The sequence below is a fragment of the Lissotriton vulgaris genome, chromosome 12 (assembly GCF_964263255.1).
Source record: "Lissotriton vulgaris chromosome 12, aLisVul1.2, whole genome shotgun sequence".
Classification (NCBI taxonomy): domain Eukaryota; kingdom Metazoa; phylum Chordata; class Amphibia; order Caudata; family Salamandridae; genus Lissotriton; species Lissotriton vulgaris.
Window position 1 is genome coordinate 105,243,063 of NC_141700.1, and position 22,431 is coordinate 105,265,493.

Here is a 22,431-nt window from a genome sequence, read left to right on the forward strand (position 1 = left end):
TCACAAAATTCAGCTCGTCTACCAGGTAGAAGTTTGTCAAGCCAGCCAACCCTGGTAGCGATGTTCTGGTTTGCTGTCTTCAGAATCACTGTTAGAGGTTAACGAGGCAGCATCAGTTTCGCCCTCTGCGGAAAACAATGCACTGTCCGCTTCTGTTGGATTGGTGGATTTATTGTTATTGCCGGTCAGTGCTTTGCACTTGTAATTATTGTATTTCTGTGCGAATGTGAAGATTTTGCCCGTGGCATAGTCATTTTGGTTGCGGGCAAATTTGAATATTTTTCGCTATATATCAAAAGGTCTTGACTAACACACGACCTAAAAATGGCTGGTTTTATGGCCAGTTCTCCATACATAAAAACCATGCCTAGTTGGCCAAGCAATCTTATAAATATATATCTGGTATGCTAAGACTCATTGCATACATCTCCGAACTTACAGACTGTCTCCTACATTATTGAAAACGTATACCATACCTAGCACGGCCTACTCTTCCCACACCCCTACCTCGTGAGGTCCTGTGACTGTCCCCAATTCAAAAAGAACCTGGTGTCCAAACTGACCTCCTTTCTCCTGCTTTAGAGGCAGCACCTTATCCCTTTCCTGTGTCTCTCTACCTTGTACTGAGCCAACCCTGATGAGGATTGTGCCCAAAAAGGACTTCCAGTGCTCAGTACCTGTACAAATGAAGCATTTTAGACTATATTTACAAAAATTTGCTCTGGCACATGGAAAACCTTGTCTAGGTGTGGGAGTTTCCACGGTTTGGTAAATACACTATCTTTTGCAGGGTCTTACACAGGTGATTTAAATGAAAGCCTGGGCATTTATGAAGACAAAGCAGAGTTTTTTTTATATACTTGCTTGCCAGCCCTACAAACCTAGGATTAAGCTACTGCTTTTGTAGCCAAACTACAGCCATCAAATTTTATACAAGCCTCCTGCTGCTTTTGAGGAAGTTGGGGATTAGCTCTGTAAAGAGGAGAGTCCAAGCTTCCTGATCAGGAAATTACAAAGAAGAAGTAGTGCTCTGAATTGCTCGTTTCGCAGTGACGTCAGTGCACTGCACCCTTATCTTGGCTAGGAGATGTTAGTAATCGTAAAACTGGCCACAGCGCACAAAGAGGACTCATGCATTTCATGGTTTTCATTTCTAAGACCAACATAGTATTTCATGTCACCGAGGATGCATTGCTATTTTAGGCTTCATTTACCAAGTTCATGCATTTTGGGAGTTGTAGTCGGTGATCCCATTCAGTTAACATGCCTGAAAACTTTGATTTGTAAAACAAAATCTCAGAACTGGAACAAGGCATCAGTAGTGACATGGAGTCCTATTTCTAAAATGCCATACTTTGGTCAGAAGCCACATGGAGCAGGTGCCTTGCTGGGGTCCCAAAGCATGCAGGATAATTTCCCTTGACGTCATGATGCTAATCAGAAGTTTTAAAACTTGAGAAATCCTACCTTTTTTTTGGTCGCAGAATGTTGGCAAGGATGAAAGATAAATCCCCATAGTATTTCTGATCAAATTTTCAAACTCCTTCAAAACCTGGAGCATTCCCTTGCTGCCTCGGCCAACCAGTCAACTACTGAAGGCGTAGTTTGCTAGCGGTGCCCTTAGAATGGTCTTCACTTGTGCTTCTTGCATTCGGTAAGCTATTTTAAGAGATTTTACATATTTATCTGTATTTGTGGTGCAAGTATTGCATTTAACAGGCACCAGGAGATTAAGATTGTATCCTCAGAAATGGGAAAAGCAGGTGATCCCGCATTTTAGGACATCAGAGTCCATATTATCTTAAATTCCCCAGGCAAAGTTGGAGTATGGGCCTACTTTTCATCACCCGGGGAACTTTAGTATTAGAAAAGGGGTAGCAGACGCTTGTGCAGCCATACTTGTAAAACAGGATTGCGCTGGCACACATGGAAAGTATGTGCCAATATTTATATACAAATGGCCCAAATCTGTTCAGGTTCCATTTGTAGAGTAAACAACTGTAGGGGTCCCAAGCACCTACAGCTAGTTCATTGGGTGCATTGGATGGCCCAGAAGAGTCTATCGTGTGTGAGAAGGGTAAGCTGGACAGACTGTAGTGGATTAGGAAGTAGAAGGGGCGTGACGGTGCGGGCTGAATTTAGGTACAATGAGATGGGCATGGTATGGACGTCATTTAGAAGTTGCCTGGGGCCGCAGCTTTGACCCCTGGCTTGCCCCTTGCGACACCTGGCGTGGTCTTTGCGACCCCTGGCCTCAGAGGTGGCAAAACCAGTGTCATGAACACTGGGGTAGCTCGTTCCCCTTTCTTAGTTTTTGGTCAATTTGTTTATTGCACTAATAGTGAATAGTAGAACATGATTCACTATTTATGTGCTACATGGAGTACAGTTGGCTGGAATAGGACTCTTCTCGTCACCAGAGGTAAGCAAAAAATGCTTTTAAATGTATGTGGTGTGCTTGCTTGTAGGTGAGAGAGTGTTTATGCGAGAGGCAGTGTGTGTGTGTTGGTAAAGTAAACAACAAATGGTGTGTGATGTCGATTCCGCTACCTCTGGCATTTTGGTGAATTGACGACCATGGGCCTGGTGGTTTTATTGAAGTTACATTGAAGCAGGCTGGTCCTGGGGAGGCTTATTTGAGGAACATGGACAGTGTCAGGGTGGCCATTATGTGAACAGTAATGCCCGGGGCATATTGGACCTTAGTGCAGCTAGGTCAGGTGTGAAAGGTCAACTGCACCCACATTAAGATGTTATTTTAACATCCAATCCATGTTGGCCCATTTTGCATTTGTACCTTTTGGTTTGTGGCTCTCCTGTTAGACAATGGGAGAAATAGGTTCTCCGAGTCTTCTTAATCATCAGAAAAAGGGCAGAATGGACAGGTATGACAAAGTTGGCAGACCTGAATGGACAGTGGCTTATCTGGAGAGGAAATTGATGTGGCTGAGTAACCAACTGTAGACAAAGTACAGATAAGAAGGGCCAGTATCCTGGGCAAGATATTTTGTCCACAATTATGGATTTGGCACATAAACCTGCAAAGAATGAAGCAGATGAGAGTTTAAGTTAAAAAAAAATAGTTTCTTGGTCGAACGAATAAAAAATTGCTAATTTATAAAAAAAAAAAAAAAAAAAAAAAAAAAAAGGCAGTGATGCCAGTTGGTGTACATTGGAAGGCCCTTCCCAAAAGTTGACTGGTTACCTTTAAGTTGCTCATTGACGTATTTGGATGTTAAACTGGTACTAATGAAGCGTAACCTTTGCCCCGATACAGTTACATAAAAAAAATATTTACAAAATAGTCAAATAATACGGTCACAAAATGTGCTGTGTAATTTGCCTTTTCTGGCCCCATAACTTGGACAACGTGCTACATAATTTGGTCCTCCCCTGCTGCATGATTCTCTTTGGACTGCCTATACCTGCCAGTCTATACACGGTCATGCTGAACAGGGTGAGTTTGCCTTCATTGCTAAAAATGTCACAAGTATGAAAAAAAAAGATATATATCAAACACAGCAACTTCATGGATTAAAAAAAAAAAATGTTTTATATTCCATTTACCATTTCATAGCAACCACATATCTACCACCCGCACTCTTCGTCTAAGGTGAGAACGAGACATGCCCATATGCTGTTGTATGGTGCCTCCACACAACACCTGAGCGATGCCAAGAAACATAATGCTGAGTGCCAGCTTCTGCTTGGAATTTTTTTTATTGAGGAACAAAAAGGCACAGAACGGAACCTTATAAATATGTAACTAAGCAGCTAAAGTCAACAATAAATCAACAGTGCTTGAGCACAGCTGCTCAAGCAAATGGCATGTTGCCTATTATACAAGTAAAGTAATATACATCTCTGGATCCATATACAAATATATATTTATATATACAGTCATATCTTTATAGAAAGTTTAGATAATATAAAAAACAAGATTTCATATGAATCAGACAACTAATAAAATAAATAAGATACAAACATTCAGTCGTGACTGCTCTCTGAATTAAAAATCCAATACCTGGAACCAAGAGACGTAGACCTGTAGCAGATGACGCCCAAAAATGTTCAGGACAGCCACCCACACATTAGTTATTTGTTGTTACAAGGACCCCTCTCCCCGAAATTGAGCATTAGAACCCAGTCCCTTGGGGTTGGATGCAAGGATAGCGTTGTATCAGAGGTGGAGTTGCTTGGTACTTGTGCTCCAGAAGTAACTGGGCGTCCCTACAAGGACAGAAGCATGGTCTCCAGTTGGTAGCATCAAAGTGTAGTATTTACATCCTATTTAGCATGGTCTTCAGTTTGGTAGCATCAACGTTTAGTATTTACATCCCATTTGATGAGGAAAGCGGGACAGATCACACATTACCAACCCACCGACGTCCCTAGTCTTGCTTAAAAAGACATGCCTTCTTTGGCTAGTAGACGTAGTCAAATATATCTTGCCAAGTGTGCTACCATAATAACACGTTTGCAAATCATGAGCAAACTGCATCTAGAAGCAAGATGGGTGCCTTCATATGTCCCAGGATACATGCCTTGGGGCTCCTCCGGAACCCATTCCATTCCTCCTGGAATTGCAGACTACTACAAATTAATAAACTGAATAGCAATAGCTTTATTTAACAATCGACCTCCTGACTACATTGGGCCATTGCTTGTTGACAAAGATTGGCCAACCAACCATGATAGATCAACAGGCAAATGTACATCAGTAGCCCGTCTTAAGTGTGGCCATCACTTTGGAAATGAAACACTAAATAGAAAAAAAAAAAATTGTACTCTAAGAAGTCTTACTATCCAGTCGCGGCAAGGGTTTTTGATTCAAGCTTAATTTTATCGGAAATCAAGGTCTACTTTTTGTTGGTAATTCACGGTTTGCTTCATTTGACCACTTTCAGTTTATCGAAACTTCTAGGTTAGGCTTGCTGGTCTAGATTTTTCATTCATCCCGGTTATAAATGCGAGCATTCAGTAATCCCTTCTTCAGAGCAGCATAGATTTTGTTTATGTACTACATTTTGGATTTTAATTACATTTCTGAAGCCAAGTTTCACAAGGTTTATGATACAATCTTAGAATTTACAAAGCTCTAGCTACTGATATCTGTGCACTAGTTGTCAGACAGACTTCTTGTTTCCTAAAAGTTTGTGCTTCATTTTAGGGATCTAAGGCACTCCTCTGTAGCTGAAGAAGCTTCTTAGATTGACAATTTCTTCCCACTGCTGAAGTTCACAATATTTGCATCCAAGTCTCAGGATTTCCTGGCTAAGGTACCTGATTTTATGTCTTAGTTTTGTGAACCTATAGCTCATCTCCAACGAGTCACATCTGATGAATCACAAACTCTGCACTAGCAGCCACATTTCAAGTACTACTGACAACTCCGCTTCTGTCCTCAGACATCCAGCGGGACTTCAAGTTTCCATTTAGTTCTTACAGGCTTTTCCTGGAGGAGCAACAGGACTCTAAAGTTAATCCCACAGAAGAGGAACATATTGAAACTCATGTGAGACGTTCAAACATCAATGTTTCCTCCTAAAAGATCAGTTTGTCTGTCTATATCATCACCCAGTCTATTAGGTTGACAACGACAGGGAGTACATTTTAGGGAACCTACAGCATCATGGGGGAATTATTGACTGTTGGGCCTAGACAACACCTCAGAGTAGTCCAGATATTCCCACATAGATCCAAGTGGCCCCTAGTTGCTTGGCCAGACTGCTGTTTCCAAAGTGTTACAAGAGGCCTCATCAAGCACTTCATGGATGGAGCTAACTTTTGAGTTCTGTGCAGCAATCCTTTTTCTGAATCATGGTGAATAGGGAATGTCCGCTTAGAAAACATATCAAGCGTTCGCATTTGCTCGATACCCATGATGAACCCCTCAAGCACAAAGACCTTCCTCTCAACCAATCACAATGTGCCAGCAGAACAATTCTACCTTGACGCATACACACACACACACACACACACACAATGTTTAAAATATACCGACTAGGACTAAACAGATTACGCTGTCTTGGTGTCAATTTTTAAGATGTTCTGGACTGACGAATCACCTCCTGGTGGCAGTTCCCTCATCCCGTAACCTCTCAGAGAAAAGAGAAAAAACACCTTAGTGGATAGGAGCAAACATGTCATTTTCTGCTTGTCTGGGGCACAGTGCTGTGTAAACAGGAGGGCACTCTCACTGTGGATCCTTGACATGTGGTCCTTTCTGGAGGTGGCGTGCTCCTAAGTATCAAGATCTGGAGCCAGCCTTTGTGCAAAACAAGCATTTCTTATACAGTATAGAATTAAAAAAAATTGTATTCTAGAGGCAGAGTCCAAATGCTCAACCCGCACTCCCCACCCAAAATTGCAAATATGGCCTTTAAGTAGTGGACTGCCATCATCTGAAGCCATCTTTGTCTCTCCAGGAGCAACGTCCCGGCAGTGGTGCCCAAGAGGCAGATCTGTCCGTATCATTAAAATCTGGGAGTTAACTTTAGTGTGATGGCAATCAGGCAAGTGTCAGAAACCGTCCCTGGCTTTTCCAGCGCAGCCTTCATATCTTCCACCACCTCTTGGCAATAAGTTTGACCTCAGTAAAGGGTCCGGCTGCTTTGGCAGATGGCGGTCTTGTCCAATATTCTTGCTGCTCACAGTGGATTTTCAGGATGGTTCTTTGGAAAAGGGCTATATTAGGGACGCTTGGTCCAGGTCGGGTATAAGTCTGCAGCTTTAACAAAGTTCAACGGGTGCAATGGCTGAGTCTCAGGAGGACGGCTGCCTTCCTGAGGGTCTTGGCAGGTTCCTACAGGTTATTGGTATCCGAGCCTGGGTTTGTGAAGGAATACTGGCTATTCAAGCCATTGGCCTGCAGCTGTAGGGGAAGCAAAGAGAAGGGTTAAAAAACAAACAAAAAAAAAAAAAAAAACAGGTACACACACCAAAACCTCTGAATCAGTATCCATAGCCAGACATTAGATAAACCTGCCACTCCCAAATTATAATGGACATACAAAGCCGGACTGCTGCGATGGACAGTGAATTCAAGGTAGTGTCTCTGAAAAGCCCACAAAGCCACAAGTTTCGACACAGCCAAGGCCTGCTGTGCCCCCTTCCTTCACAACCCTCCGCCCAAGGATCCTGCTTATCGCTCGGCGTGATCCATGCACACACGCCTGCCCTGCCTGAACGCACTCTGCCGTGCACCTGCATTGTACCCTATGAGGTCAGGTGGTTAATGTTTAACTCAGAATTGCTTTTGCAAAATTGGCTTTGAAGCAGTTCCAGCTGTATAATAAATGACACAAAATCAACCACAAACACTGCAGTCTCCGCAACTGGGAAGGTGTCTTACTCGGTGGGGGCCATAGGTGTGCTCCACTCCAGCTAGGAACAGATGCCAGATCTCGGGTGTGAACCAGCAGAGTCCCACTGATAGCAGGTAGAGTTGCTAAGTCTGGGAAAGAACCAGCAGTATCCCAGTGAGTGACCTGCTGCTAGCAAGGACAGATGTTCGCTTTAGTTAATCTACTCTTTCACCTCTGGTACAAGAACAATTGAGGAAAACGAATATATATTTTTTTCGAATGTAGGCTGAAAGCCTAATTTACTATTTTGCCACCCACCCTAGATTAGGTCAGGGAAACAATGTTCCCAAAACATTTTAGAACTAACCTGGAATAGCAAATTAGGAATCCAATGAAACTCATAATTGTATTCATTTTAACAGCACAAAGAAATAAGTAAACTTAGCCACAAGGGTCTAATGAGGGCGTTTGCTGCAGGAAAGACAAAAATGGAGGGGGAAAAAACTAGGACCACCAGGGGAAAACTGACAGGGAGGGGTGAAGGACAGTGGACCATGGGATGTTAAGCCTTATTGACCAGAGTTGCCCCTTATCTCCATGTCGTCAGTGCACCACGTTCCTATCCTTTAGCTTTTCCTTTTACATTTTAGTGACAACTGTCATAACTGCAGCGCTCTCAGGCTGCACGCTGTCAAATGAAAGCCCAAGAAACATGGTGTCTGGAAGACTTAGATAGACCGGACAACCCAGTACTGGTGACTAATCCTTGCAAGCATCAGAGCAACGAGTAGAAAAGGAAGTACCCTCTGCTGAAACTGCCCAGTAGTGCTGCCCCCAATTATATCCCGTCTCCTAGAGAAAAGGACGGTCAAATTCATCGGTCAAGGAGGTGGGGGGGGGGGGGGGGGGGGGGGGTCAATGGGTCTTTTGCTTTTAGAGGTCAGTGTGTAGGAAGGTGGAAGGGTGTGGGAGAGGAGTGTGAAAAGAGAAGGTTGGGTGGAGGAAACAGAAGGGAAAGGAGTAAAGGGGGCCTGAGGAGTGGTGAAAGGCTGAGCACATGGAGATATGGGCAGCTGGATTAACAGATCGTTGCCTCCAGTGCCCGCTATTTATTCAGCTGTTTTCGCACCAGGTGACGGCTGCGGTACTTTAGGTTAATAATTAATAAGTGGAAGGTTAAACAGTACATTAACAGTGGAGGAGAGCGGATATCCTTCACCAAGTTAAAGCTAGCAGGGACCTTCTCCAGGTCATTAGACCCTCTAAACAAAAAAACAAAAACAAAAAAAACACACACAAAGTAAAGAAGGGCACAGCAACAGGGTAGTCTTTAACGCTGGTGCAACAGTCTTTTTAGCGCCCCCTCACCATGACCACCTCCTCTGATTACCACCCTACCACCCGGCAAAAGTGCCCAGCTCTACGTAGACCCACTCTTGCATACATTTAATTTGTTTTAAAGAGCCAGAAAAGGCTGGTTTTACTAATCCACTCACCTATCCACATAAAATACAGATTGGTTCTTTGCAACAGGCATATTAACCCTCTGTGCTACTTTATGACAAAACTCTCTCTAGCAGGAACATTAATCACAAGAGTGATCTTGAAATTTGTATTGCTGCCTGGAAGCTGGGTGCACAAGGAACTCTGCAGCAGGTGCTTTTAAAATCGAAGTTATTGTTAAATACAGCCCAAGAGGGCAGTACCCCCTCTAGTTCAGCACCCACTGGGGCTGCACCGCTATAAAGCCGGCCCTGCACAGCGACCCTAAGACAAGCATTGGACCAATAGGAGTAACATCACATCCGCCCAGCACACAGGTTCTTTCAAATACGATATAAAATCCAGAAAGTTTAAGACAAATAAAAAGGAAACTGTGAAAAACAGTTTAACTACAGCTAGAAAGGTATTTGCCAGAAACTAAGGCCACCAGTTAAGTTATGCAAAATCTACAAAACGTTTAACTTTAGGACGCTGTCAAGTTCATACAACACATCTGGCGGTTTGTTTAAAGGTCTAGCTTAACAGAACAGCAATCTGCAGGAATCAATGTTGCCAATTCTCTAAATTATTCGTAGAACGGGTTCTGGCTTTGCCCACACAGTGGTTAACTGTCAACTCAGGCTATTGGCTCTTTGGTAAACCATTCCGCCCTCAATGTAGTGCTGTAATGGAATGCATGAGGGACTATTTTACATCTCAAAAGTATTCTAAATTATCATGCATTAAATGCTTAATCTCCCAGACCTAACATTATACAGAAATAATTTTGCACTTTTTTTCACTACAGTAGTTTGCAATGTGTGTCAGGGTGCAACCAGTCCTATTTCCTTTACCAATGCTTGTTTAAGGAGCAATGTGACCTCGGAGGTCCATTTTCAACATCCGAGTGAATAGGTGGCTCTGGATAGAGCGGACTAAGGTGGCTTTTACTATAGGGTCTGGTCAGTAACGTGTCTCCAAAGATGGGCCTTTCAATGGTTTGCTGACAGTCGTTGGTTAGTTAGAGGTTCCTGTAATAAAGTTTTTGGTCAACGAGATGCCCTTGATGTTTCAGGTACACTTCTTACCTCGTAGCTGCCTTTCTTCCCAGGCACTTCATATCTTGCATGCGTCTGGTAGGCAGGATATTCATTCATGGGGTGATAAGACCCTCGCGAGGCGAAGATCTCCATCTCTCCTCTCTGACTTCGCCGACAGAACTTGAGGAGCTGTTGGAGAGACCAAGAAGTCAGAGAAAAAAATTAATTGGGTGGAGGACAGGCCAATGAGGGATGTAACGTAAGAAGGTACAGTGAGTGATGCTCAGGGGGAAGGAGTGACGGAAGGAACCGTCTCTGCGTCATTGGGCAAGATTGGCTTAAATAAGGGGCATTATGGAGGGTTACTTGTTGACGCCGCTCAGTGTGTAACGCATTTATTGTTCTTCATCTTTGTGTGCAGCACAATAAACATACTTTAAACATGAACATAAATTAAGTAGAGCAGGAACAGCAGAATGGAGATACACTCATTTTATGCATACAAGTGACAGAATGGGGTGTCTAGAGAACAGGAAGCGGGAACCCCATCAGGGGTCTTGAGAGGAAAGGAGGAAGTTAAAAAAACATTAAGTGAGTGCTGCCGTTTCTCGCTCATAGTGGCGTACCTTCGGTCACAGAGGTCTACAACTATCACCTTGCAGGAAATAAATGGCTTTGGTGCATCTCCCTTTACTAGCGCACACGCAAACTGATTCATTCTGTGTCTTCTGTTACCTCATATCTACAACAGTGACCCGTCCAGTCTTGGTGGCGAGTTTTATAAAGTGATCATCCAATAAATCCAAAGTTGGAAGTTCAAGATGAACCGGGGGAAGCTTCTCAACCATTAAAGAGTCCATCAAATGAACTAGGTCACACTTGTTCTTAAAGCCCAAGAAGTTGTCAAACAAAGAAATAACTATTGTTGGTAAGTGGTAAACACCCAGGACTGGCAGGGAGAACTATTTAATCTAAACACTGGAGGTGGAGACCAGGGTGGGCTCAAATCCCTCGGTTATATCCTCTGCTGGGTAGACTCACAGCCGTCCCGTGGCTGAAGCCTTCTTCGTCCTCTCCAGTCCAAATGCCCTTGGCCAACCTCTACCCCAGGATCTCAGCTACCTTCTCAAAACAGACCATCGACCCAACACATACTGTCTAAATCCCAATCCACTATTCCAAATGGGATTACTCCACCTACCAAGTGGCTCTGGCGTGGTTATTCCAAGCTAATAGCCCCCATTTCAACCCTTGAGCCTTTTCTTTTCTGAAACTGCTTCGGTCCTTATTGGACCCAGCATGTCATCCCCACCTGTGGCAGACGTCTGCCCCACCACTATGGCTACCAGCTCAGCTACATGGACCTCTTACCAAGACGAAGATGCAGATGATAGCCAGAAGCACCAGGAAGCAGACCAGAACCAGCAGTGCGATACCCCAGCCGGGCACGGGGCTCCCACTGGTCGTAGGGCTGGCGATTTCAATTTTGCTTGCTGGAAAGTAAATGGGGAACAATGATTAATCATTTGCAGCGATTACTTCAGCCTGGGCAGGATTAGCGTATGACCCATGTGCAGGACTTCTCATCCTTCCAAAGGAACCTGCCGGCATGCACATAACATTCTACCACAACCAGACTGAGAAGGAAACAAAATGACAACCAAAGATCCCAAAGCAAAGTCCAACTTTAGACAACACAGACTCAGTCGTAGATGGAGGGGGTACTATACTCAAATCTTTTGCCAGAGCAGAATGAGTAAAGGGGTAAGCCAGCCCCCAAAACCCACGACCTCCCACAGGATTGTCCCCAGTTAGAGCACTGGCTTAGAACTGCAATCATAGTTCTCTTTTTAAGCTAGTTTCAGGTGTCTCTCTTCCATGGAGCTCTCTTAATCTTAGGATATCCCATAATGGGAGACAAACAGGTCTAGAGATGGGCAAAAACACTTCACAAATTCGAAGCCTTCAAAAATCTCAAACACTGGCACATTGCTACTGATAGTCTCTTTCCAATAGCCAGGTCCAATGTATGAGTAACCTTCAAGTGGCCAAGATACATTTAGCTTGGCAACGTCCTACCAGGGTGTTCGCTTTGATGACTACTCTGACTCCTACTTGGGGAAAAAAAAATACTAACAAAAGAAAAAAAAAAAAGAAGAAACGGAGAACAAACTACGCAAGAAAGAACAAGTGTAGGAAAGAGGCCACGTGAGGCTGCTTCTCATTTCGGTCTCAGGACTGGGTCCTGGCAGGTAGTCCTCAGATGGAGTGCGTACTCACACAGGGCCTAGGGAGCACACCCAGTTGAGCCCTCACCTGTCACGCCGTTGATCGGAGTGCCACTGATCGAGCCGCTGCCTGACTTCAGCTTCTCATTGAACATGGTTTCCGCTTGGTTCGGTGTAATGCCATTTCCTTTAAAGTTGAGCCGGTTGTCGGCGATCACAGAGCCAGACCTTGAAAGCGAAGAGTAGTTTAGATCCCTGATACTCTACTGCTCTTACTTAGCACCACACACCCACACAAATGACCACAGCCCAGCTCCTGCCCAAACGGAGCATGTGCAGGGCCACCACAGCCCCACCACCACTAGATTATGTACACTCCCTGCAGACAGCTCTTTGGGGGTGTCCAGCCCGCCCACAGCAACATCCCGTCCCTCCACACATCGATCCATCCTCTCAACAGACCAGATCTACTGCGGAGCACACGCATCGCGCCCCCACAGAGTCGGGATTTACAGTCGCTGGCCGGATGACTGAACTAGCTGTTGTGATGGATTACAAGTATATAGCGCCTCGATCTATAGCGCTTAATGCAAGTGCTATGGCAGTTTTTGTGTCGAAACAAGGTAGAGGGCAGAGCTGGTGTGAGGTGTTAAACACAAAGAGCCTAATTATGCGTTTGTAAAGCAGCATCCACCAAGGGGTTTCTTGGCGCTTCATAGCAGATGCTATATCGTATTGCATCTCAGTGTTCAGCTGTAAACTGAAGATGTGTCAGTTGTGTGCACGTCAACACCTGCACTAGTGGGACACAACCTGTCAAGCCACAAAATGTGGCAACATCAGTCCTCGTTATTAGCACATTTTATGTCTAGGAATATTTTGGCGCCCAAAAAAAAAAAAAAAAAAAATAATAATTTTTAAAAAGTGACCGTGGAAGATTACTAGATTTCTAGACAGTAAATCCATGCACACCCCACAGAACAGCGCATGCGCCCTTCAGCCATGCTCCATACCTGAAGTCCAGCACGGTGACTCCGTCGTAGGTGCTTTGAGTTGAACAACTGCTGCAACCATAGACCTCTTTGCACTGCAATATAGACAAGAGATCATCATCAACAGATTGTCACTGCTAGACAGAAGCAGATCCCACTCAAACCTCTTTTTTTTTTGCAGTCCCTACTAGCTTTTAATAGGCCTTGCCCTGGAGTTTTAATCCCAGATCTAGTTAAAAGCAACATTTCCAGTCAAGGGTCCATAGAAACGTAGGAAGACACAGATGTATGTAATAAAGAGGACTTTTAAAATATAGATTACATTAAAGTAGAGGAGAAACTGTCCTCGTAATTTAAAAAAAAAAAAAGTCCAGTTTTAAAAGTCTTTATTACATGCATTCTTAAATTTCTCCAGCTGTACTCTAGTAGCCTTTGGCACCCTGTATAGTTCTTTAGCCCTAATCCTTAAAACTCAAAACTACCCCTTAATACTACCCATTCATGAACCCTAAAAAACCCAGTCACATATCCCTTCCATAAACCTTCAAAGTCCCTCAGCAGAGCCAATTGTTGCAGCCGCACCTCGTGAAGACTTCTGGGGGGGCTGGGCTTAGAAAAAAACGTATGGGTTTAAAAGTAAAAGCACCCACTGCAGAGTTTGCGTGTCGGACAGTTTTCAGGCAACATTAAAATGTCAAGATAAACATTGGTAATTATACACCTGATGGAGAGATTAAGTTTTGTCTAGTGGCAGTTCTGATAGGGCTGATGCAAATAACTTAAACCATGCAGATCACGGAACAGTAGTTTATGTAGATAGCTCAGTGGTTACTTCTTTTGACACAGAGATCCTTTTGTTACTTGTAGTTCACAAATTACAATCCTAATATAGCACATTGACCAATGAACTGTCAAAGAGCGGCATGCAAACTGCAAGGCATAGGGTTGGAATCTTATGTTTTTCCCCCGGTCTTTCATTATCCTATTGTTGCTAAAGAGGGTTAGTTTTGATAGGAATATTAACCCCTTCGATGCGGCCGCGATTTTTCCCGTGTGCGGCCGCCGGCCGAACACGGGCGGGCCATGACGAACCCCAGCCGTCATCAGCACACGAGCACCGTAGTGCATGACGGCTGGGGTTCGTCACCAGCATGGAAGGGGTTAAAGCTGAACCTGAGCACGGTAGTACGTTTTGAATCCAGAGTTTTTGCTTCTCCAGACCAAACACTGAAATATACTGCTTGCTAATATGGATGACATGGGATTCCTACATCTGGTAATCCTCCTCCTCCTCCTAGACTTATTTAAACACGTATGACTCGTGGTCAATGTGTGTGATGAAAAGTGCTCCAATAGACTATACTGGTATGAGTAGCGCTATAAAACAAATGAAATGCATGTGAGATAGGCGCTATGGAGAGATAAAGGGCACTGGAGGAGGGTGGTAGTCAGGGAATCCATGGAACAGGAGGTCGTGGGGTGGACCAAAAAGATTGTTCCAACAGATACCTTCAGCGTTAAAAACAGACCCTGGCTCCTAAACACTTCTGGAATCCAAAAAAAAAAAAAAAACACCGAACCCTAAAACCCCTTCATATTCTTAAAAACTGTTTTCCAAGTTGCCTTTACTTCCTCTTATTGCCATATTTCACTGAACCATACAAAAAGTAGGACTTTTTCTATACTCTCAAAACATGCGTTTCTTTTTTTAACATAACCCGGGTACTCCCTCCATGTTCGTGGCAGCTCAGTTCAAATACTACTATCCATCACTGGTTGCAAGTGCCGAACTCTATTTTGGCACAGCATCAGTTACGAGTTTTAGTTTTATGGGTTAACTCACTGAACATTACACATTATTTTTTAGGATCATCTAGGAGATAAAAGTAGTTCAGTTTGCTTCCTCTCCCAATCCTTTGTGGTAAAGGAGGGCTCCTGAAAGCGCCTTTGTTGCGTTTGACGGTTCAGGCTAACATGACCAGACGTACTTCCAGTTTGCCGCAACAAGATTGTGACAGATTTCTTTAGAGAAATGGATTGGGCCCAGTTCACACTTTTGTCCAGCCTAGGATCTATAGTCAATTGCCACAGGACACAACTTTTAGAGTTTGGCAAAGATACGAGTGGAGTGGTGTGGCTCACTGGTTAGAGGCGGCAGACCCGGAAGCAGAGAACAGCTCGGGACCAGGGTTCAATTCCCGATTCTGCAGGGTCGTGGACCAGGGTTAACGGACTCGATAATTCTCGCCTCAGTGCCTACTCTAACCAGGGAACACACTCGGCCACTCTGGGCATTAAGCTTGCCTCATCTCTACAACGGCCCCCCACAGACGCCGGGGATGCCTGGTTTCACCTTGGAGATACCCAGAAGGGACCATCTCACAGGGAAAGCCAGGACTTGTTCCCCAGCGGTCTTCAGCGTCAGGACGCTCCCGGGCAACAGTGCGCTTTACAAGTCCCACACATTTACATTTACATCTGAAATCTATTGTATGGATAGAACCTTTTGCCTGTAAACGATTTGTAGCCAAATGTGATCTTATTCCCTTTTTTTGAAAGAAAAAAAAATGATCTGAAAATGGTTACTTACATCTAGTTATTTTACATTCAGATCAACTTGCTACAAGAATCTGGATGATCACTAAAAAGCGTTTTCTGAATCTGCAAATTATAAGATTATTTTGCCCGGAAATAAATTGCTTGGTTTAAAAGCTAACTAGGAAAAAAGGGAGAAAAAAATAAAAAACGCCAAAGAACAAACAGTGGCACATTGAAAATTGCCACCACAAGGCTACCATCTTCATAACTAATTCACACATCAGCACATTTTTTTTACTGCACGACCAAGAAGACAACTTAAAATTTTCTGATGTCAGCGGCTATGAAGATCCAGGTGTATCATGTAATATAAAATAAGTGTTTGCACTTACGACATGCAAACAGTTGTGTTCTTCCCATGATGCACTGCATGTGGTATCGCTAGATTAGGTGTCACCCTGCAGGCACCGTGGAACACTGGGATGAGGCTATCCCTGTACTATTGAGTAGAATCCTGAACTGTAACAATCTAAGCCGGCTATCAACTATGTGGTCATGACAAGTAAAACCAGGTCCCCAGGATGTTTGTCCTCAAATACTTCCATCATGGAATTAAATATCAGAAATAACTGGCAAGTTTAAAGAAATGGCCCATTTCAACTAGTGATACTGAAGCAGGGGGCTTCCGCGAGAAGGCTTCTGACCAACAAGCGTGGGCCTGACAGGCTGGGCTGTGGGATGGTGGCATGGGCAATACAGTTTGAAGGTTTTAAAATTCTGGCAGGAGCTGGGGGCTCCCGAGAAAGCATCTCTTTCACTCACCCACCCATCCGCGATGCTAAGTAATTCTAAAGTGGTACTGATGTGGAGAAACAAAGTTTGGTGGAGTTCTTCAGAAGTGGTCATATTTTGCAGGGTAGGTTTATGATTGGATAAAAGGGAAGGTGAACACCTTAGCATCAGACATTCCACAAAGACAGGCTAAATGTGGATTGGATTCATTTTTACCCCAATTACAGGCTGTGAACCTCCGGTGAGCACACAGGTTGTTGGGGTGGGCACTTTGGCCATAGTCCCTAGCCCTACAGCTATCATTTTGCTAGGCTCTGACTTCCTATCTTTGAAATAGGAGGCTTTCAAGCTGATGGATGCCTGAAAATAAAACCCATTTTATCCACCCACGTCAAGTTCCTTTAAGACCCACCTACATGGGATCCATACCATGCCTCTAAAAAAACAAAAATATAACTATTTATCTAACCAACAAGTACAAAATATACAGTGAGAGATGCCAGGATATGCTGTGCAATTGTAGTTGGAGACTTCTTTGGCACACTTTCAGACCTTAAATCTGCCTTGCATCATTGCTTAAAAATAAGATTTTAGACTCCTTACCACGTTATTCACTTTTGCCACCATGTCCTTGTGGGCTTGCGAGTTTGGGTCATTCAACTCATTACTAAACAGTGGATCTGTCATGCGAAAACTTAAGTAGATCACTTTGGCTGGTGACTCGGTTATTGAGGTTGTTGGCGTGGCCGTTGAGGACTGTGAAACTTGGCTAGAAGAGCTTGCTGCTTTTGTGCTGGAAATTGATGCATCTGTGGGCTTTGCTGTGCTTGGAGTTTTGTTAGTAGTGTCACTGGGTGTTCCCTTAGCAGTTGATGTTCCTGTGGAAGGGGTGGTCGAAGAGGAAGAAGCTGTGGATATGGTGGAATGGTTGGATGAGGTTAAGGCAGTCACTGTGGCCTGACTGGAAGTTCCTGTGGGAGCAGTGCCTGGCGAGGAGGTCCCCGTTGTGGATCTTGTGCCCAATGTCCCAGTAGATGCTGGTCCTCCTGTAGCAACACTGACAGCAGAAGTCGGGGAGGATTCATGGGTAGTAAAAGGGCTGGAAGAATGTGCAGTAGTGGAGGACTCAGTGGGATGCATGGTGGTCCCGGAGGAGGTGGGATTGGTGGAGGCTGAATTCTCGGTCTTGGTGTCTGACCCGGGAGTGGACATATGGGACACCTGGGAGCTGGGCGTCACAGTGCTGGAGGTCACAGGAGCAGCGGTGGTGGTGGATTCCTGCGGTGTAATTGGCGTCACTGTATTAAAAACAGAGACAACAAGGAACATTTAGATCAGCAAGCTGTGTGAAATAGAAGATTGTACACGAATGAACAACAATGGTTTATATCCCCACCCCAAAAAAAAGCTGTTTCCTGGCTGCACATAAGTAAATTCATATTTACATGCAGAGCATGATTAATTACGATCCCCTGCATCCTGGGTGTGGGAAGATGCACACAGAGACGCAAGGAGTGCGTATGATCTCGAAGGAATGTATGTGCACACTCAAATGACTATGAGCTGCGATCACAGTTCTGTTTTTAAGATGGTAAGAGATGCGAGACCTGAAACTGATAGCTCTCTTAATCTAAGGATATCCCATCACGGAAGACAAACAGGGCTATCGATAGACAAAAACACTCTACACATTAGAAGCCATCTAAAATCTCAAAGACTGACACATTGCGACTGATACAGACTCATTCCAGGGAGCCGGACAGGTCCAGTTTATATGAGTAACATTCAGTGGGCATGGCAAACATCCCACCAGGGTGCCAGCCTTGATGAAACCTCGGACTCTAACTTGGAAGGGAAAAAAAGCAAAGGAAAAAACAAAAATATACCACAAAGAAAACAAGACATAAAAGACAAAAAGAAAGGGAGACGAAAAGAAGAACACAAGAAAGAACATACATAGGAAAGAAAGGCCACATGAAGCTGCATCACATTTTGTTCTCAGGACTGGGTCCTGGCAGGTGGACCTCAGGTGTACCGCATACACCGACACGGACTGGGAGCACACCCAGTCTAGCCCTCACCTGTCACGTTGCTGATCTCAGTGCCATTGATGGAGCCGTCGCCTGACTGCAGCTTGGCATTAAACATGGCTTCCGCTTCCTTGGGTGCTATGCCATTTCCTTTAAAGTGGAGCTGGTTGTCTGCGATCACGGAGCCGGACCTTGAAAGTGAACAATAGTTTAGATCCTGCGCTCACTCAGTACCACCCACCCACACAAATCACCACAGCCCAGCTCCCACCCAGACAGCCTGTGCAGGGCCACCACAGCCCCACCACCATTAGATGATGTACACTCCCTGCAAGCAGCTAGAGTGTGTCAGATCGCTCACAGCAACACATCATCGCTCCACGCATCATGATTCCTCGGAGTCAAGTACAGACTAGAGTCCATCCCGCAGCCAACCAGTGTCATCTTAAGGATTTTGAGGGCCCTGGGCAAGAAATATTTGTGGCCCGTTTGGAGCAACTTTTTTATTTATTGCCCATTGTTTGCTAATCCAAGCCCTATATGGTCTAACAATATTGAATTATAGTTAAAGGTTGAGATACAAAAATACACCGAAGAGAGCTAGAGAGAAGGTTCACTTTCATATGACCCCCTGGAAGGGGGGCCCCTGGCCAGGCCCCCGCCTTGAAACGTCTCTGGAGCCAGCTACTGTCAGCAGACCACATCTACTGCTGAGCAGGTGCATCACACCCCCATAGAGTCACGGTTTCCAGTCACTGGCCAGATGACCATGAGCTAGCTAAGGTGACCAATTACAGGTATTTAGCGCTTCTTTAAATAGCACTTTGCTGGTATGAGGAGCCAAACGCAAGCAGGGTGGTCCTGATGCATTATTAAACATGATCAGAGCCACATTCACCAAGCTGTTTCGGAGCAGAGGCAATGCACCGTCATTTTACAACTGGTGTATGGACATCAACATCTGCACTACTGGGACACAGCCTCCCAAGCCCCAAAATTCGGTACCATCAGTCCACATTGGCAATTTTGGTGCAAATAAATAGTGACCAAGAAAGGCCACCAGGTTACCCAGGGAGGCCTGCGAGGAGTCTCCGATTATCTTGGCTTCCAAACAGACCTGATTAAAATCGGGAAGACTCCCGATTTGTGAGGTCAATAATGGCTTTATTTTACCTGCCTCCCGCATGAAGTTTCATAGGATTCAATGTACATCAATGGGAAAAATGCATTACCCCAATTGTTTTTTTTTCCAGAATCTTCCACTTTCCACTTGTAAAATGTTGGTATGTACGAACTCTAGGTCAGCCATTCCAGAGCCCCACCAGCGCTACTGAGGTTTCCTCGCTAGGCCGCCTGTCTAAAGCACCTTTCGAGCTTGTGTACTCCATCCAACTGTGTAACACCATGCACACCTCACAGAACAGCGCATGCGCACACTCAGCCATGCTCCATACCTGAAGCCCAGAACGGTGACTCCATTGTAGGTGCTTTGAGTCGCACAATCACTGCAACCGTAGACCTCGAAGCACTGGAAAACAGACAAGAGATCATCATCAACAGACCCCAGGGTTCCCGGACCTAGCTACTGCTAGACAGAAGCAGACCCCCCCCCCCCCCGCCAAACCTCTATTTACGGTTACTGGACAAGACAGTGGCTCGGAGTGACCGCCAAGGTGGGCATGTGAATTTAACGCCAGAGTCATTACTAGCTTTTGATCGGCTTTAGACTGCAGTTTTAATCCCCAATCTAGGTAAAAGTAACATTTCCAGATCATCTCATCTCGGAAAAAGTCTTTAATCAGTATCCCCAATGGATGAAGTAAAAGCCAGTGTAACGATAAGGATATAGATATTCCCCATCAGGCTAGGTCAACATGTTTCTGCCAGGAAAAAATTGCGGCATTCTGCCTTGGTCATGAAAACTGATGACGGGTGTTCTGGTACCCGCACATAGACAAAGGACCTATGTAAGGTAGAGGCAGAATTTCTGCTTATGGAGACTAGACCAGATGGATGGTGGTCCAGATCGCATTCACTTTAGTATGGTTTTTTGTTTATCACAATTTACAGCAGAGTGACATGACCATGGTCCTGACGAATGCCGCAATTTTTTTCCTGGCAGAAACATGTTGACCTAGTCTGATAGTGAATATCCACATCCTTATCGTTACACTGGCTTTTACTTCATCCATTGGGGATACGTATTAAAGAGAATTTTCCATAGATTATTTTAATACACTTTTGTTATCATTTTTGCACTCTGCCCCTCACTCACATATGACATTGGAGTGAAAAAACACCTCACGCTCCTCTCCTGAGGGAGAGTTGTAGCTCACACAGTGCACCTTGCGGGCACTGTATGCAAGAGCGAACCCAATGATGAAGCATGTCACCCGAGTGGTGAGTGAGGGTTCTCGTCTTTAAGAAGCAAATACCCTATTCCTTATAATTCAGTTACTCTGTACACATTGATTCATAAGTTACCAGTAGGTTACCTTTTGTGAGAATTATAGAGTGGAGTGGTACCGTAATGGTTACAATTTCTCCGGTGGAGACCCCGTTTTGAGTTACTATAAAACAAATGAAATGCATGCAGGAGAGGGGCTATAGAGAAATATGCACTGTTGGAGAATGGTAGTCTGGGAATCCGTGAAGATGGAGGTCTTTGGGAAGGGGGGGGGGGGGGGGGGGGGGGGTTTACCATAAAGATTATTGCACGAGGTGCCATCAACACTAAAGCAGACCTTGGCCCTTAGGCACCTAATCCTGAATCCTAAAAAAGCATAACTACCACTTTCTACCCTTTCCTGAACCTTAAAACCCCTTCATATTCTTTAAAACTACCCATCTACAAGTGGCCTTTACTTCCCGCCCCTTATTGTGATCTTTCACTGAACCATAAAAAAAATGTAAGACTCATTTCTATACTCTCAAAACCCATCCACGAGCCCAAAGAAAAGAAACACCCATCCCCACACAAACCGGCCTACTCCTTAACCCTACCCTTCCTTAACCCGAAGTACCATGCTTCCTTGCCCCTGCTCCCAGTAGACTTACCTGTGCTCAAAAAGACCCAGCATTTCTCAATTAATTTGTAGCACAACCTTTTTCGTTATGAATATATATATATATATATATATATATATATATATATATCGCATATATACATACACACATGTATTTCTTATTTTTGAAAACTTTTTTTTTCAGTCTACTTCCTCCCCCTCAACCCCCACCTATTTTTTTTTCATTGAAAGCCCAGGACACAGGAATAAACCACGTAAATAACACTTTCTAGCTGTGAAAATGACTCGGGCGACCCCAGATAGTAGCTAGGCGTGATCTGTCGCCTTCTTTTGCTGCAGTGTGCTAGCTGCACTATCCAGCTTCTTTGCTGGGCCTCGTGAAGCCTTGGATTGTGGTTGCATCTGCTGTGTATGTACTGTGGTTGTGACAAACTTTCTTGCCAAGTGTGCCTGCAACACCATGCGTTCTAAGGTCCGACAGCTTTGCCTTCTTTATAGACCCTCAAATTCTGCAAGATTATTTGCCTATGTAGGATCCTGAACAATTCTGTTTGCACTTTGATGGTAGTTACAGAAGTTTTAATTCTGACAAGTATGACTTGAATATAGTTATTTAACCTCCACATAGACTAGCCACAATAATCTGGATGACAAATTAAAAGCATGTATAGAATCTCCAAATTATTTTAATTTTGCTGAATATTTTGCCTGGATACAAATTACTGTGTTTAAAAGCGAACTATAAAACACGCATTGGAATAGCCAATAGGTCTCGCCTTTGGGACCTTAAGTATTTAATTATGTAGCACAATAGCCATGTAACATCAACTGTTGCATGGCTAAACACTTATAATGTCCCAAAGGCAAGATCTATTGGCTATGCCAATGCTTGTATTAGGACTTGTGTCCTGCCTGCATCTATGACAACTGTAGGCCTTAACCGCACCCTCAAGGGTGCGGGAGGTGAGGGGCCCAAGGGGGCGGGAGGTGAGGGGC

General features: G+C 44.4%; 1 protein-coding gene across 1 annotated transcript in view; it reads right to left on the reverse strand.

Annotated features, from left to right (window-relative positions):
• Window positions 1-3,701: 3,701 nt before the first annotated feature.
• The window catches only part of MUC1 (mucin 1, cell surface associated), a 51,985-nt gene continuing 33,255 nt past the window's right edge, over window positions 3,702-22,431 (reverse strand). Inside the window, exons 9-16 of the mRNA XM_086947389.1 lie at window positions 19,864-19,937; window positions 18,461-18,600; window positions 16,983-17,677; window positions 13,071-13,144; window positions 12,146-12,285; window positions 11,201-11,322; window positions 9,878-10,018; window positions 3,702-6,874 (exon numbers count right to left, since the gene is read on the reverse strand). Coding sequence (XP_086803515.1) covers window positions 6,806-6,874; window positions 9,878-10,018; window positions 11,201-11,322; window positions 12,146-12,285; window positions 13,071-13,144; window positions 16,983-17,677; window positions 18,461-18,600; window positions 19,864-19,937 — 1,455 coding nt within the window. The 3' untranslated portion in view covers window positions 3,702-6,805. The remainder of the gene's footprint in view (window positions 6,875-9,877; window positions 10,019-11,200; window positions 11,323-12,145; window positions 12,286-13,070; window positions 13,145-16,982; window positions 17,678-18,460; window positions 18,601-19,863; window positions 19,938-22,431) is intronic.